The sequence below is a fragment of the Buteo buteo genome, chromosome 13 (genome assembly GCF_964188355.1).
Source record: "Buteo buteo chromosome 13, bButBut1.hap1.1, whole genome shotgun sequence".
NCBI classification, from domain to species: Eukaryota; Metazoa; Chordata; class Aves; order Accipitriformes; family Accipitridae; genus Buteo; species Buteo buteo.
Window position 1 is genome coordinate 35,650,889 of NC_134183.1, and position 18,572 is coordinate 35,669,460.

Below are 18,572 nucleotides of genomic sequence, written 5' to 3' on the forward strand. Positions count from 1 at the left end.
GATAGGATATACTTAGATGACAAATCTCTACCCAGGAAAAGCTGTCTTAATGTATGTGTTCCTGGTATCTTCTGTCATTTTTTGCTTCTTTTTTTGGTAAGCAAAGTTGTTAGTAAAATGTAAGTAGACCTTCTTACAGAGGATGCAATGGAATGTCTGAACAGTGAGATTCTGTGTGTATTCTTCTAATACGCTGTGGTTTTCCGAAATGATTTGACAGGTTTTGAAATTGTTCCAGTGGCAGGAGTGCAGGGCTTTATTCTCTTTGTATTTTGTGTATTTATTAGTAGGCTAAACTATTTTTGCTGCATTCTGTTACAGCAGCTACAGAAGCGTTCGTGTTGACAAAGCTCCCAATCTGTCCTGGTGTTAGTACAAAGACTCTCTAGAAGTGATGATCCCATGAATTGCAATTGTATCTGGGTTGGCTGTAAACATCCAGCCTTTGTCCTCAGGCCTCAGTACATGCTAGGTGTGATGTCATCTCAATGTGTCATGTCTTACTGAGCAATTGCATTAGCTTTTCAAGCTGTATAGCATGCATTAGCTTGTGAAAGCTGCCCAAGTCTAAGCATTGTAACCTTTGCCTCTTGTGATGAATTTTTGCTTTTATTTGTAGAGAGCAGGAAAATGTCATGTTACATAAAAGATCTCAAGCACTTAATATGGGTGATACCTGTGCAGCTAGGCTAGATTATACAAAATCACTGTATGTCAGCTGTGGAGTGAAAGGCCCAAAATAATGTTGGGTTTTTTTTAGCCACTGAGAATTAATAGTAAAACAACTGCTATTTTAGGGTTCCTCTCATGGAATGTTGTCTTTGTATTTGAGAAGCTTGTGTTCCTTACATGGCATAACAACTCAAACCCATCTCTCCTCTCTGTAGGGTGCAGATATGGAAGAAAAAGTTGACTTCATTCTCTCAACAGAATTAGCTCGTGTGAAGTTAGTTGTTTGACCTTACAAACCACAAGCTTAGTTTTTCATTGCATGCTATGTGTTACGAACTCGTGAGCTTGCTTTATCTCAAGATCAGAATGTTTGAAGTTTGTATGTGAATTCTGTATTTCAAAATACAGTGACTCATATCCGCGTGAAACTCAGCTGTTCCAAAAATATGGATTACTTATAAATCTAGAGAAACTTAGTGCCATTTATGTTTTTTAAGTTAAATGAACATATTTATTGGTAAGTCTGAAGAATTAAAAAGTGTTGCAACAAACTGGAAGTTTGATTGAACTTGTATTTTAATATTAAGCATCTGTTGTGAAAAAGTTGGAATATGCAATTAAATATCCATATTCTAAAATTTGAAATCTTTTCTGATACAGTTGAGTGAATATACTTGCACAATGTTTAAGAAAAGCCTTTCTGATACATGCATTGTTCCCATTCATGTTTCAAAAGCTAAAGCAGACTAAAAATTTGAATATTTAATCATTTTGGGGGTATAGTAATTCATATGTACTCTACACTAATAATGCAGGCAGTATCAAATCCCAGTATGTTTTCTCACATGCAGCAGGACTTACTTTCATTGCAAAAAATGGAATGAGTTGGAAGGAGAGCAAAGAATGAGGAAGGACTGTCATTCAGTGCAGAAGGCATCAGCATGTTCACGTAGCCACTGTAATGTATTTAAACACATAGTGGGTTTGCTTGATCGTCAAATCTGAACTATCAGTCATGTCCCTGTCTGACAAAGGATTTGTTGCAAATTTTTTGGAGAACATTTTTGTATAGCCTCCCACCCCCACCCCGACTGGGATAGATACTGTTTGCAACCAACAAATGTCCTGCTGTGGGTTTGTTCATTAAATCCTTCTGGTGGAGAAAGGAGAGATGAATTTGGCAGAAAAGAATATAGACAGTGAAGAATTGAACTACAGTCTGTAAGCAGTCTTCAGATTCCAGATACGGTTTAGAAAAGTGGACTGACAGACGTTTATCTGCTATAAGTCATTGCAATTAATAGACTTGCTTAGACCTGGACTAACATAACTAACAAATGCTTAATTTAAAAAAGCCAAAAATACTTGTTAGGAGAACGTGCGTACACAGTCCAAATGTTGACTGTATCTGGAGAATATTTTTATTCTAATGAGTCTGAGGATTTTAAGAAGCAGATGGCTTAATGAATCTTGGAAGAGATTTTGCTTTTTCTTTGTATATTCTGATGGGAATGTTGGTGTAATCTAAAGTCATAGTAGTAGTGTTTACCCAGTTGCCTTTCTCTTAACCTAATGAGCTGGACAGAGAAGCTCAGGTCTCAAAAATTGCCAGTTCAGACAAGTGTTTGGGCAGTAGGGCCACGGTTAGCAGAGTCTCCCTTCTGATGTTCCCCACTGTGTGTAAAGATCCAGTGAGCAGTATGAAAGTCTTGAGGTAAGAATATTGCACTATTGCAGAAGACTTTACAGGTAGCTTGTATGTTACTAAAAATGAGTGACATGTTATCAGTACAAAACCTAGAATATCTTTAATGAAATGTAGCTCCTAAAAATAATAGTTTGGGAACACATTGGCAGCTGAGTATTCAACCTTGTTTCTCCAGCAGTGTTAGTGGTTAGTCTTTCAAGAGTGTCTGAAGTGAAACTGAGGAGAAAATACACTTTTCCAAGGTACTATATTTGGTAAAGGAAGAAAGTGATTAAACCACATGTAACTACCCATCTGTTTGCCTTCCTTAGCCTTAAAATCTTGGCAAGCTGAGCACTGGACTTGACATGCATTTGAGATGTTAGGCCTTACTTAATCAAAAATAGATATTCTAAGGTCTCTGCTTTGTGTATGGTATGCTTTGAAGTAAAGGTGAAAGATGTAAACAGTTTGTCTTTTCATAAAGGTGCTAGGAATATCATGTATTCTTCTAAGGTATTTTTAGCTGTGATTTAAAATAAATATATAAACTTGGTGGGGAGATTGAGCTTTTTTTAAAAAAAGTTTATGCAAAAGTTTCAGTTTACAGGTGGGAATCTTAGACCTCTGGAGCTAGCACTTCCCTTGAGTATGCTGTCAGGTGAGAACTCTGCTCTGATAGTCTGTTTTGCCAAAGCTGATGTCCTTTATCTAATCACGTGGCTTCTTTCATGAGGTTCAGTGCTTCAGCTAGAAGGTCAGTTAGGAAGTAAGCTTTATATTATTAAAAGCCAATTCTAACATGCTTGTATTTTTCTCCAGTTTTCAAATGGGTAGTGTTCTGTATCCTGATGAGACCAGTATCTTTGAAAAGACAGAATATTGTCTAAGTTAGGAAGGTCTGCGCTTTTCTTTTGGGACTTATACTTTGAGAGCTTGCTAAGGCTAAATTTGCTTGGGAATCACTAAAGACCAGAGAGTAACACTGACAGATAGGTGTGATGTCTTCCTTCTGTGAAACTTCTTACTGCTGTCTTGAAAACTATAAAGCAAAAAAATACACAATGCAATCAAGAAAGAGTGTAAATTTGTAAGCATAGTGCATATTTTGGAGTCACCTATTATAGTAGCAGTAGGAACCTTGGCTCTTAAGTCTCGAAGAATAAAGCATGATTTGTTGTCTCTGGAATGAGAAATATGGAATTCTTCCTTTTAAACTTTAGTGAGGGAAATGAATGAAAATTCCCTCATAGTCTTTTGTAGCCCCTGGGAATATGAAGATAGTATCTGGGTGATAAAACTGAGGTTCAGCAATTTGTCCTCAGCTACTAGAATTTAATTGAATGGGTGAGAAGTGTAGAACACCTTAAATAACTAAAACCAAAAAAAAACCCAAGCATGTCAATGGTATGAAGGGACACTTACTGTTGAGTTGGAAGCTATGGGGTTTCCTCCATCCTCGCAATATTACCAAACCTGTGTTAGGAAAAAATTGGAATTGCTTTTTGAAACATCTAAAGGAGAGGCAAAGGACTTCTGTTTACCTTTTCGTAGCAAGGGTCTTTCTAGCACCTTTTGAAGGGCTGCATGCTGTGGCAGCTTAGTGGCAGAAAAATTACTTGTCATGGATAGTTTGAGCGGTTGTGGGCCACATCTGTTCCATGCATTGTATGTGCCCTAACCACAACGTGTTCTGGAAAATCAAGTACACTTCCAATCCTGTGAACCCATTTGAATCTCACTGTCACTAGGATGTGTTTTGGCACCTAACAGCTGTAGGACTCTATTGGTGGAAAAAAGTTATTCTGTAAGCTTTTTTGATAGGGTTGTATGCAATATATTGTTTAACAAAGCTTTCAACAGTGGAAAGTCCTCTATAAGGCTTGATGGTACAAAGATAAAATTGTAGATTTTTGGCAGCGTGATCTGCCCATTAACTTGTCCTCTGAGGCAGGAGACTTGAGCTACGTTGCTTCAGTCTGAGGGCTAGTGCTAGAACAGTTTGAATAATCCTGGTTGAGGAGAATAATCCTGGCTGTTGCTTTCACAGCTTTTATTTGGAAGAATCTTTATTCTTATGAAAAATTAGCATTGATGTAGTTTTATTCTTTGACATGTACTACTTCTGATTCCATTTTTTGGTAATGATAACCTGCACTGCATTTCTAAATTTCTCCCTCCTGCTCCAGCTGCACCCAGGGCTTTAAACTTTTCAGCACTGTTTCTTACATATGTCCATCATCTGATCAATAGAATGAAATACTAGAAGAAGCAGTTGGTTGGATTTCCTTCAAATTCTCTTGTGTTGCCTAAAAATGCTGTATTAAAAGCTTCTATGTTACCTGACTTAGAGTAAGATAAAAGGTGATGTTAATACTTAGTTGTGAAATTTTTGGGGTGAATGAGTTTTAAAAGCTTTATGGGTTATTTGTTTGTTTATTTGTTGGGTCTTTTGTGTTACTTTTTTCGACAGGAGTCTTACCCCTCTTCATCACCAATATGGTTTGTAGAATCAGATGACCCGAACCTGACTTCAGTCTTAGAGCGCTTAGAAGATATTAAGAAGAGCAATACTCTGGTGAGCAAGTGTTTTCATTGTTTTGGGTGTTAATTTAGCTTTGTGACATTAACAAACAATTAAATTAGTTCAGTTTGGGGGTTATTTGTTTGGGTTTTTTTGTAAGCACAAGTGTCTCCTCCAAAAACATGTGAACCACAAGTAATCCAAAAGATTTGGGGCAAGGAGGAGATGATTTAAATGCTTGCTCTTTAAAACAAGTTAAGTTTCAGCCCCAGTAATTACACAGTTTGAAGTTTTCTGAAAATAATTTGACAGTGAAATGCATGATAACTTAAAACTACTGAATAAAACTGCTCTTCTAGAGTTTTCTTTGCACAGTGATTGATTATGGAGGCAAAAGCTTTGTGTTTTTGAGAATGTGTATTCTCCAAAATATGGCTATAATGGTAACTAATACAAAGAATTCCTGGTTTCAGTGAAGACTTGACCTGATAGCTTCTAGTTCATGAGAATGTTCCTTAGCTAGTGATAAGTTTCAACAGTGTTGTGACTTTGGATGATTGTTATTTAAAGAAAAATCTTTGCACAGATTCTAATGGTAGTTTTGTATTTCAGAAAACTATCAGGCATTATATCTCACTTGAGTACCCTTTTGATGTAGTGATAAGAGCTGTGTGTGTATGTATATATACATATATAAAAATTAACTTCCCATTTGTCATGGTTTAACCCCAGCCAGCAGCTAAGCACCATGAAGCTGCTTACTCACTTCCCTTCCACCCAGGGGGATGGGGGAGAGAATCGGGGGGGTGGGGAAACCCCCAAAGTAAAACTTGTGGGTTGAGATACAAACAGTTTAAAATAATAATGATAATAATAACAATAATAAAATGGCAATAATAGTAATAAAAGGATTGGAATATATAAGTGATGCACAATGCAATTGCTCACTACTTGCCAGCTGATGCCCAGTTAGTACCCAAGCAGCAATCCACCCTTCCTGGCCAACTCCCCCCAGTTTATATACTGGGCATGATGTCACATGATATGGAATATAGCTTTGGCCACTTTGGGTCAGCTGCCCTGGCTGTGTCCCCTTCCAACTTCTTGTGCCCCTCCAGCCTTCTTGCTGGCTGAGCATGAGAAGGTGAAAAGTCCTTGACTTAGTCTAAACACTACTTAGCAACAACTGAAGATGTCAGTGTGTTATCAACATTATTCTCATACTAAATCCAAAATATAACACTATACCAGCTACTAGAAAGAAAATTAACTCTATCCCAGCCAAAACCAGGACACCATTCTATGCAGGAAAGTAAGTGTCCTTGAATATTGCTTGGAGATGAAATTTCAGTACAAATGTACTTTGTTCCACAAAAAGCAGTCTTGCAGCCTGCTGACAAATTCAGTGATTTAAAGTCTTGTTTTTCCTCTCCAAATTCAGCTTTATGGATATTAAGTAGCCCTTAAGGATAACCTTTATTAACGGATTATTTTAACATTTTTTGTTTATTTTTGTGTACCGCAATGCATGCATATATGTGGTGCATACAAAACAAATCAGTCTGCAGAATACTGCTTGTTGCATGGATTAAGTGCTGGCCTTAGTGTTTGCCTGGTTTTGGAAAAATTGGGAATGTTCTTTCTCAGGAAATCATTCACCTGTAATGTTTACTGGGATAATGTTAATCAAGCATACTTGATGTTAAATAAGGATGTGTAAATTTATTTTTCTAAAGAATATTTAGGATGCATTTGACTTCTAGCAGAAATAATCAGAAAACTAGCAAGAAGGTGACAGTCTTCACGGCCTTGCCATCATTAAAAACAAAGGGGCATTGCAGAGGAACATGAGCGTTTTAATGTATTATGTTGGATCTGATTACAGGGGAGACACATATCAGTTGTGTATTTTCTTCTTAAAACCTAAACTCTAGACTAAACTACATTTAGAAGAATGTTACAGATCTCTTAGTCTTTGTGACTTCTGTATAGAAAGACATACAACAGTATAGCAGCAGAAAATGTGGCCAAATCAACTTTTTTCTTAAATACCCTTTTTGAAGATTGTCCAGCTTGAAGCTGGTGTGGCTAGTAGTTTCAGACTAAAGGTTTTAAACAAGATATTTCCTATGTTTAACTACCTACAGGTTTGCTTGCAATAAGGTAGAAAGCTTTATTGCAAACATGCATAGGACTTGCTGTGCTGAATTGCATATGCACATAGACTGCTTATGTATGTTGTAAGAAAACAGCTTCTGATATCAAGATTGTACTTGCCCATGTAAAAGCTGATGGGTTGATGTAATAGACACCTGTGGATGGCCTATTGGTTTCTCAGGAATCCTCCTGACATTATGTTATGCCAAGATGAAGACAAATGGGAGTGGTTGAAGAGGCAAATACTTACACTACAAAACCTGACTTCTTTGTTTTGCTCGAAAGGCTTGGCTTTGTTGGTTTGGGGTTTGTTTTTTCTCCCTACAACTTTTCCCCATGCAAGGCAAGTCCCTCCCCCCCCTTCAAGGGTGTTGGAGCAAGTCACACACAGACTTCTTGGAGTTGCGTAGGAAGGGATAAGGAACTACCGGTAGAAATCCAGAGGCATCTGATTTTATCGTACTGTCTCCTAAAATCTCATGCAGTTCAATTTAGACTTTTAGAATGTTCAAACCAGTTTTCATTTAATTTATTGCAGCTAAAGGATCATTTGTGCCATGTTGCTCTAAACTCAAAGTTATTGAACATTCAAATTTTGAATGGGAAATTGCATTGGACTTTTCCAGGAGTTCAACTGAGCTCAGTGAACATGTGCTAAAAGCACTGCTAGCATATGTACCCTAATTTAGTGTTCTTTAGTATTACTCTGCCCTTTCTACTTGATTTGTAACTTTTGACAGGTATCAGCTGTTTGGGAAACTGAAGAACATGCTCTTCAGGCATATAAGTTTGACAGGTCTATGTATATGGTAACCTTGTCATTTGACATGGTAAAAGGAAAACTGTTTTACTGAGTTAAAATCATGCACGTCTCCTGCAAAATCTTCTGTGGGTCTGAAATAGTGTTACTTACCTTGGCATCAGCATGGTGCTTTTTGTTATGCAAATTTGTCAAAACACTAAAAATGTTGAAAGGTTAAGAACATGATCAGCATAGATAGCATTAGGTTTGGAGGCTTTAGCTGCTCACTCATATTGAACAAGTTCCAGTCAGCAGATGAAAGGGCTGCAGAATTCTCTCTGATCCCTAGTGTCTCCTGAATTGCTTTTCAGATCCTGAAAATCAGCATTACATTAGACTTGGTGGGTAGCTGAAACTGACAGCTGCCTTCTAATGGTTGTGCCATGCAAAAGATAATTTCATTGTTCTGTTTAATACTTCAATTTCTTCAATTACTTCAATTATGTTCAATACTTCAATTTCATTGTTCTGTTTAATATAATGGAAGTTACAGTTGCAAGTCTAAAGTCTCAAACGTTCCTTCATGGGTTATTAAATATAACTATACATGATTTGGAGGTTTGCTTTTTAAAGACAGTAGTGAAATGGACTTAAATTTGGACGGGCAACTTTAATTCTTACACTCTGCAAACCTTGAGGGCTTAAACTTGCATGGAAGAAGTCAAAAGTATAGAATTACTGGCATAAGTATGTGTACAACGTGGATAAGTTGCTATCCCTAAGCACGCTGCTTCTGTATTAAGAATTTAGTTTTAGTCCCATGTGATGGCATTTCAGGAAGGAATGTTGGCTCTTTCAAACTACCAATGTAGCGGCAACTAATTATGCATTGGGGGTTATAAAGACAAAATGCAGGAAGAAGCTTTGATGTACTTTCTGAAACGGCCCAAGGCTGCTGAATGTGCATGAGGCCAGTTACTGTCGCAGACCACCTGATAGCTAAGTAGTGGTCACACTCCAAATGACAGCTATTTCTTCCCTCTGTTTCCTCTTCTATCCTTCTTCAGGAGTTTCCTTCAGTGGTAGGCTAACACTTACCAATTACTTTATTTTTATATAGATATAGTGTGTGTATATATATGTAGATAGATACGTATAGAAGAATGTGTATACTTGCACTATACTTCTTAAGTCCATGTTTCTTGGTAATCAGAAAACAAGGTGCTTCATAGTGAACCCAGCAGTATATTAATATCATTAAAGGTATCCTAAAATTGTTAATGCTTTCATCCTCCATTAGAGAGATCTCTTCATGCATAAAAAGGCCTCCTAACATAGGATAGGTTTCAGAAAAATTGTTCTAAACCGTTTTCAGGTTTGTAAGATGTTAACACAGGAAGCAAAAAATTCTAAGAGGTATTTTTGTGTTCTAAACAGCATTATGGTGTCCATAAGAACTACCAACTTCTCAGAACTCCTGAAGCATTAAAAGTTGTATTATAGATGTATATGTTGTTTTTATATTTTGCTATTATTTTTATATTAATTATAATCAGTATCATTAATTTATAAATTTGACATTGTAGTTGGTCGCTTAAGCATTTACCTTATGCAGACTATTTACATTTTTCCTTTAGTACCCTGTGGATTATGCATTCTAGTTGCTGTTTAGTTTCTGCTTGAGGCAGTTTGTATTCCAGGGAAACTATTGGTATACTGTTAGCCCACTCTTCTTCATAGCAGCAAAGCGTGTGTTAAGCATTCATTTTACATTAGCCAAGTATGTGAAGTTAGCCTGAAAATATATTTAAATTATTAATACATGGCAGAAATCTGCTATCCCTTTTGATACAGTCTGTTCATGTACCATTAACACATACCAAATCATGCTAGGCCATGCTCAGAGCAGGGGTTTGGATCAGATGACTTCCAGACATGCCTTTCAGCCCAAATTATCCTATGATTTTTCATACCTATGAGCAGAGCATAAGGGATAATGGTGATGGTGATCCGTGGCAGAAAGATCAAGGGTATGAAATGAATTCCTGAGGAGGAAAAACATAGTAATGAGGAAGAAGGATTGTAGAGACGGGATCAGCTTCTCACTCTGCCACCACCTTTGCAGATTGTAGAAACTGATGTCAAGTAAAACATCTTAGCTATAAAAATGAGACTGCAGTTTGACAGCTGCATTAAGCTAACCCTGAAGCGTAGACTGCTGCCAAGGAATGGGGTTCCTGCTCTCAGCTGCGTGTTCCTGCCTCCCCCTTTATGGTGAAATTGGTGCTTATGTTCTGCAGCACATCAGGAATTGATCTGCCACGAAGCTTGTAAGCTGCTGTATGGTTGTGTCATCGCTGGTGCCAGTGCAAATGAGAAGGTGAAAATGTGCTGATGGAGGCAGGGAGACACCTCTCCAAGCACAGCCACTGTGTAATTTGGTCCAGGTTGTGCCAGCAGTTTGTTGCTTTGAGAGTGCTTGTGTACCTTGCAGTAGTGCTGTGTTCAGAATGAAGTGAGAGAAGCTTACAATGTGGTAGGTCCTGGCTGTAAAGATTCCTTCTGAATTTCAACTCAGGTGATAGGACTTCTCATGAAGACGATGGAGAGTGGAGGGAGCAGGAAGCATTTCTTAACTCTTCCCAGCCCTTACTGTCTCTGTCTGTAAAGACACATATAATATTGTGTTCATCTGCTTTTCCAAGCTTTGGACCAGCCAAATCCTGGTGGTGGTATTCTTCCCCCACCATTTAGATTTTTTGTATGCTTCATAACAGATGTAAACATAGCTTTACATAGCTACATGAGAAAAATTACAATTCCTGAAATTTTATAGTTTATGCTCCAACTCTCCATGAAGCAGTGTTGTTTGTGAGGAGAGAATTTTTTTCTCAACAAAATGTGTAGCAGTGCAACTTTAAGCATCTTACAAATATTGAGAATAATAGTTCTAAGACCTGTGATTTTGTCTACCGAGTAACTTTGATTAACCTGCTTTCTGCCTGCTAAAAGGTTTCCTGATATTTCAGACATCCAGGAAGTTTCGAACACGTGTAGAGTCTTAACACTGGTGAAAAATGTGATTGTTACAGAAAGCTTCTGGCAACATAAACTACCACATCTCATGTATATACTCACAAGAGATGTGTTGCTGATACACCAGTTCTTTTGGTGTCATCTGCTTTATTTTTGAGTTAAGGATGACCGTCATGAATGATGGAGAAACAGCAAACATGGTACGATAGGAGAGATTGTTATTAATTCTTGTAATGCAGGCTGGTATGTCAGTTCATGGCCTCTGATGAATAAATAACATTCCTATTAAACAGGAATGTTGATTTCTACTGAAAAGCGCTGAAGCTTTCCAATAGCATAAGGGCAACATTTGCTTATCACTGCTAGTGATTTGGGCTTGGAAATGAGTTCTTAACCCTGCAGAGGCTGAATTTTCACTTGCAGTAGGGTAAGGTAAGAGCATTTAAACTGGCCTGTAGCAAGGCTTTAGACATGTAGAATATTTTGGAGTGACTAGATTTTTCTGAAGTACCTTAATTTATTGTATATTTTAAGAAATACAGTATGCAAACACCAAATAGTGTTGTAGAGGTATCATTCTTTCAGGATGATATGGTCTATGCTGTACCTTGGGTGAGGTCACATTGCCTGAGTCTCCCTCCTTTATGGAGAGATTCTTAAAGGAGAGTGGAGGTTGCTGCTCTAAGCATTAACTACTAGTGGTGCTGAAGGTTATGTGTACAGAAATGGCTGTCTTGCACACTGCCTTCTACAAGTGGCAAGACAAACTCCCATTGGTATGTGGAAGAAGAGTCCAGTATTCTATGGTCTTGGCCTTAACTAGGACTCTGATGCTGCCTAGAGAAAGTTAACAGCTATGGATATTCACTTAATTAGCGTGGTGGTCAAGAAGCAAATTTAATGTTTCTCTGTTTCTGCAGAACTAAATTTATTTTCTGGATAGCATTACAGTGAGTGAAAGGTGTTCCATATTTTGCAGTTAACAGAACGCAGTCAATGTAATGCTGAAAGCTGGAAACAGAAATCAGTGATAGTAACAGATTGTGCCTCAACCTGATACAAGATAGGGCAAGCAGACTACTTGGGCTCTAGCTCAGAGGCTAGCTAGTTTCTATGCCTTGTACAGCATTTGTCTTGCTTCTAGTGCCTCACTGGTATGTCCCTAGAAAGGGATTCAGGATGTGGAAAATCAGACTGTTCCTCCTTGCTTTTTTGAAGACCTGATTCTTTAACCTAGGAAATTGGAATGGACCATCTTGTCTCATGAAATATGACCATTTGATTATCCCCTAGTGATCTGTGGCTGATACGCCTATGCCTGGAATGGATGGTGCTGCTAGAGCAGATTATTCTTTTGCTCATGGCGTTCTTCACTTGACATGAGGAGAATGGGAGCCATCTTTAACTTGCCATGTCCTTGGTTTACCATTGTGGGGATTTTATTACAATGACCACAGAGAAAAAGAGCGTTCTTTAAACTTTATTCCAGTGCATGCAGATTTAAGTGCTCTACACTGACTGAAAGTTCAGTACCGACATGTGAAGAAAATTCAAAATATATTGTTCTGTGCTTTGGTTTAAATAGACATTTCCATGTTTTCTTTTTTTATAGCTTCTTCAACAGCTGAAGCGATTAATATGTGACCTCTGCAGATTATATAATCTTCCTCAGCACCCAGATGTTGAAATGTTAGATCAGCCATTACCAGCTGGACAGGTAAATTAAAAAGCTGTGGATACCTCCTTATGACAATGAAGGAGTTGTTTTTTCAACTCCAAGAAACAAGATGGTGGGCATGATTAAACCTTGTGTAAGCCAGAACTGAGATATGAAGCACTGTTGCTTTATGGTGTCCTTGATCTGAATTTTGTTTGCAGAATCCATTTAATGATGGTGCGATACTATTACACAATTTACTTTGGAGTTTCTGTACCATTGAAAGGTGTGTATGTGATACCAGTGCTGTCAGTTTAATTCCCTCCTAAATACTGTTCAAGCCAATCACTGTGCATTCCTACTGCTTTCCAAATTTACTTTTTTCCAAAATGTAAATGTGATTAAACACTGTTTGCTTTTTCTTGAAGAGTATATGTTTTACAGTGTGCACTTGGATGAACTACTATTGATATTTTCCTTCCTCCTCAATCCCTTGCAGAGACATGGGATATCAAGACCATATGCTACTTTGGGTAGGGAGTATCTGAGGTGCCTTGTTTACTGTTTGTGCACTTGACAAATTAAAAGTTGTGAAGGGCTGTGAAATGTTCTGGTTAACTAAAATGTTTTGTATTGTGCTGAAAACGGAACTGGTAACTGACAGTAACTGCTCTTTTTTTCTATTTTTAATAAGATTATGATATCTTCTTTTGCTTGTACATGTTAAGATGAAACGTTTTCTAAAAACTCCTGTAGTGTAACAGATGGTTTTCCTGTGGTGACAGTACTATAGTAATAACAAATAACTTGCTTAATTTTGGTCATGTGCCCAGTTGTAATCCTATAGGTCTTTTCTCTCAGCCACCCACATAGCAGTGCAACTACAAGGCAATAGGCCTGTAATATTAGGAAGTAGCTTTGTTGAAGAGTCTTGCTTATGCTCTAAAACTCAGAAACAAACTCATGGAGTGTTTCTTAGCCAGAAATGTCAGATAATTTGCAAGTTAATTAAGAGTGGCCTTAGTAAGTCAGACCAAGGATCCATCTAGTCCTGTGCATTGTGTACACCAGTGGCATTCCTCCTTTGCCAAAGGAAGAGTAAGCAGAGGACAAGCATATCAGAATGCTCCTGAGTAGTTCTGCAGCTCAGACTTCCTGAGCTTGAAGTGGTATCTTGAAATGGAAAGCCATAAAAAATGAACTCAATGTATTGGTTTGGTATTTTATCAAATAATCTAATAACAATGGCTATCTGATGATAGTAGTTGTTGCATAGAAGTTCTAGGTAGTGAGACAAAAATCCGTTAAGTTTCAGAGGTCTAACGTTTGTTGGGTTTTTTCTTTTCAGAGATCTAGCGTGTATATGAATTCTAGTCAGAGCCATGATCTTTTTTCATGGTTAGGAGATCATGAGTTACAATGTGCTTGACTTGTTTTTTGCATTTGTCCTTGTCTCTGAATAGGATATCCTCATCTGAATCTTAAGTTTCCACTTAGAGCTTAATGTGAAATTAATTGTGACATTCTGTTTATCTTTGCTTCATGCAAAACTCTCTTCACTGTCATACTCCAGGAAAGCACCTTTGTTTATCTTTCACATTAAATTTCCGTCCTTTGCAGACCTTGATAAGTGTAACTTTCATATATATTGCTTTCTTTTTGATAGTAGACTTCCTGCTTTTGAAAGAAAGGAACATAGGCATAATTTATGCAGAAACCTCATTGTTGTATTGCAGAATGGAACAACAGAAGAAGTTACATCAGAGGAGGAGGAAGAAGAAGATATGGGTGAAGTATGTGTAGATACAAGATTGTTGTCCTAATCTAGTAGAATTCTGGCATTTTGCACTGCAGTGGCTGGCTAATTATTAAGCTAAACTGTAAAATGTAATCTCCCTAGAGTTCAATGGAAAAGGTAATTAAAAATTTGGATGTTTACCTTAATGTCAGCTTTCACTTCGACTGCAAAACTAGTGAAATTTTCTTCTTAAACCTAGATCTCAGCTGTGAGGTACTTGGATACCAGAATTTGACATCTGTTTGTGCTTTAGTCAAACAATACATAACATTGTGTGCCAAATCAGTAAGTTTGCTTTATTAACTCCTATTTCAAGCAGCATATGAACTGGCTCTGATACAGTTGAAAGTGCCTCCCAAATTGAAGCAGACTGGTGTTAGAGTAAACCAGTTTGCCGATTCGTTAAACAGGTGAGCTAGTTTTTAACTGTACTACATTGGAGGACATGGAAGGACATCTGAAACAGACATGCCAAACTGTAAGGGGGTTATGTCACTGTCTGACAAGACTGTGCTCCTTTTAATATGCTTTTTACTGTGTGAGAACCACCCCTTTCAATTACTTCTACAACATGTTAGAATAGCTCAAAGATGCTTGCTTTTTAAACCACTAGAAATACCCTTATATGAGAACTGTTCTGACTACTTCAGATTAGATTTTTAATGAAGAAGGTGTGTAGTAAGAACGAACAACTCATTCTCTGAATAAAAGGTCGTCCTTTAGAAAAGATCTAAATGTTACCCATGTTCTGGAATTAATTTGAATCAGCCTTTCTTCCACCATATTTAGCCTGATCCAGACCACATCTGTTGGAGCCAGGGTTTCTGTAAAGGTAGTATGTATGCTACTATATTCTGCTGCCACAAGGCTCTTGTTGCTTGCAGACTTGTAAGTAGCCTTTTGCACTCTGTTTGACTTACTTCAGACAAAAAAATTGTCATGTTTCTCGTTATTTATAAGCTGTCAGGTGGCATTGTGTGTGGCACTGATACCTTCAACTTGTAATCTTGTCCATTTTCTAAATTGAAAATAGCTTACAGTTCCTGGGGCTATATCATTATTTTGAGAAACATGAGCATTTTAAAGAATACTCCGTTTAAAATCTGTTATGGTTGGAGGAAACAGTGTTGTCAAGGGCACCAGATAGGTGTGTACTACATAAGACATCCCTGAAGTTGCATTTATGGCCAGGTTTTCCTGCCACGCAAACAGATGGTGCATAAAGAGTACCCACAGGTGTGGTGGAGCACTGCATATTGGAGCATATCTGATAGTTGTGTACTCATAGCTTGCTGGTATGGCTGCTGTAGTGCTTCCTTTTTCATCTCAAGGCATTTACATCCTTCCCCTCCACAAATAGCACTTGAATCACCTTTCAGGCAGTTACCTTAAGTTCAGAGTGCTCCTCTGCAACAGGATAACCCTGTCTCAGAATACAGAGTGGAAGATCTTTCAGTGTCTTAGTCTAAACTCAGAACTGAAATGTTGGCTTGTGTGATCGGAACACTTGACCACATAATTTTGTCTCGCATCCTAATTCCAAAATTGTTGCATCTAATCTTCAGCTGAAATGTTCACCTTGAATAAAGTACATGTAGCTTTCTAATATTTTACTTTCTTGAAGGGTTGCTATAGCCCTGCCAGATATTTTAATCGTTGTTTGCCAGAAGTGTAATATAGCTAGGATTCTAGTTAAAAAAAGAGCCTGCTTTTAGACACGTCTTGGAGACACCCTAACTGTGGTTACTTTTGGATTCTTAAGCCCTGTTCAAAATGCCTTAACTTCCTGTCTTCTACCTACTTTAATGGGCTAATTCACTATAGTCTTAACTTCTTGCAGAGGTTTTATTGTGCTTGTTTCTGTGACCAAAAACATGTTGTGAATTTGGGTCTCATTCATATTGTGAAGGCTCCCTGCACTTGAGTGAATACTGTTGGCTGAGAGAGTAAAGTTACAGCAAAATAGAAATGGCATCCAACAATCACTAATACATAGTGCGGTGCAGTATGTGGCTGTATCCCTAAATGCCCTTGGAGAGGGTTTTGCTGAATGAAGAGCATAGTTAAGTTATTTACAGTGAATTTTCCTCTATCCTGTAGGACATTGAAGATCTGGATCACTATGATATGAAGGAGGAGGAACCAGCTGATGGGAAGAAATCTGAGGATGAAGGCATTGAAAAAGAGAACCTTGCAATCTTAGAAAAAATCAGAAAAAATCAAAGGCAAGATCACTTAAATGTGAGTTAATGATTTATGTTTTTTCTTTGCTATACTTCTGGCTCTTAAAATAGAAATGGTTTTCAACAAATAAAGCCTAGTCCTATGCACCTTGACATAAATTAACCTGTAGCTGAGTTCCAGCATATAGAGGACAAACGTCTCAACTTATGGGACCTAAATAGGTCTTTTTGGAGAAGTTTGAATAGGCCAGCTAAGATTCCAAGGTCATTTAGTAAATGGACTCATCTTTCATCACAGTCTTTGGCGCAGGAAGTTAGTTGTCAGTCCACATCCCACAGAGGCACAAAAACTATTTCAAAGCACTCTCATTCAGCCTGGGAGAATGCTATCATAATTTATTTTGTCCAGTTGGGTTGGGGTGTTCTTGGCATTTTGGATGAAGCAGCATCTTTTAGCTTTTCACTAGAGTCAACTCTTACATATAAATCCAGGTTTCCCACTTGTTAATGCTATTTAACTGCTAATCTGATTTCTAGAGATATCCATTTGGTTGTCCCTCTGTCTCCTGTTGATGCCTTTGTTATGAACAGTAGTCCTCCTTGCAGAATTAGCAGAAAACATGTAGGTTGTAAGCATGACTTTTGTTGCTGAGCCCTTATTAAAATAACAAAGCCATATATAAACCTGACTGCATTAAAAGTTATGGGTGACTTAACATACTTAGTAAACCCAGGAATCTGTGCTTTAAATCTATTTTATGCATGAGTTTGTTTTTCAGTAGTATCTACGCACATGTAAATCACTGAAGGGTGAGGTGTTTTTTGCCAGACGTAAAGCAAGGGGCCTTCAGCAGCTCTGCAGTTTTATTATCACGGTTTTCCGAGTGATCCTGCCAGTGGGCAGTTGTGAAAAAAACCTGTTTGTTCTCCAGGGGCTTAAAAATGTTTTGTGAAAAGTGCCAAGTTGCAGAGAAGCTTCTACTTCTCAAAGGTGCATGTAGGAAGTAATGATGATGTCATACAACCTCAATTTTATTTAGCCTGGCTTCCAAAGAAATCAAAACTTTTGGTTGACAGAGGCTTAAAATGCATAATGCATGAAATTCAGTGCTTCTGTTCATGACCAATTTCACCCAAAGGTAAGGGTTCTAAAATTTTCATAAGTCACCTGTACAGAAAGAAGGTGCTTGAGCCAGTGCCTGCTACTGTGTGAGCTCCGAAGTTTTTATATGCTGTTTGGCAAGTCAGCAGACATGTAGGTCATGTCTAGGCACAAGATGTGCTATTTCTCATTAAACTAATAGTTGAGGATGTGAGCAATAGTTAGGTACAGGGGAGGGACCTGTAAGTATTTAGGGAAGGAATAAGATTTAGTATTGGTATGTAGGGAGGACCTGGATTTTTGCCCACGGAACCAGCTTTGTTCCAGTTCTTATACTTTATGATTTTTCCAGTAAATATTTTCTAAATAGCCTAAATGGCACTTAAAATTTGTATTAGATTCAAGAGAATTGCTGTTGTGAACCTCTTTGGATTTGTAGGAAGAACTACATACCTCCAAAGTGCTTGGTGCTAGCCAAGCCAATCCAATCCACTTTTAATATTGGATGTACTCCTGATAGATCTAGTTACCGTAAGATGTTAGGGAAAAGGCTCATTTAGCAGAATCTTGACTATTTCTTGTCATGAATTACTGGCCCTAAATAACTTCAGTTTAGAAAAAAATTCTTCCTCTTAGTTACTGACACTTTAACATGGAAAAGGGTTTCAGTTTGTAGTCATCTGCTTTGCAAAGGAAATAAAATAGAAATGCTTCTATCAGAGTTCTTCAACTAAAAATCTTCTGCACCTGTCCCACTGCTGTTCTAATATGACTTGAGTGCAAACCTGTCAAAAATACCTTAGACTTCTGTTTTGCTGAAATAGGCAGCATGAGATAGCTGGCTAGAGGTGATTGCGCTTTGATTTGTGTATGAATTCAATAGTTACCTATCAGGTTGTCTGAAGGAAAGTGTACAGTAATGATCACCCCTTCAAAAAAAAAAAAAAAAACAAACCCAAAACAAAACCAACCAACCTAAAAAAACCCAAACAAAAAAACCCCAAGCCTGATCAG

At 37.8% G+C, this 18,572-nt stretch overlaps 1 protein-coding gene across 3 annotated transcripts in view; it reads left to right on the forward strand.

Annotated features, from left to right (window-relative positions):
- UBE2Q2 (ubiquitin conjugating enzyme E2 Q2) overlaps positions 1-18,572 on the forward strand; it is a 53,211-nt gene that overhangs the window by 12,871 nt on the left and 21,768 nt on the right. For 2 of the 3 annotated variants that reach the window (XM_075045583.1, XM_075045581.1), the window contains exons 2-5: positions 4,833-4,937; positions 12,431-12,535; positions 14,212-14,268; positions 16,374-16,514. In XM_075045583.1, the coding sequence (XP_074901684.1) occupies positions 4,833-4,937; positions 12,431-12,535; positions 14,212-14,268; positions 16,374-16,514 (408 nt within the window). The remainder of the gene's footprint in view (positions 1-4,832; positions 4,938-12,430; positions 12,536-14,211; positions 14,269-16,373; positions 16,515-18,572) is intronic. The other variant, XM_075045582.1, reaches the window with a different exon arrangement.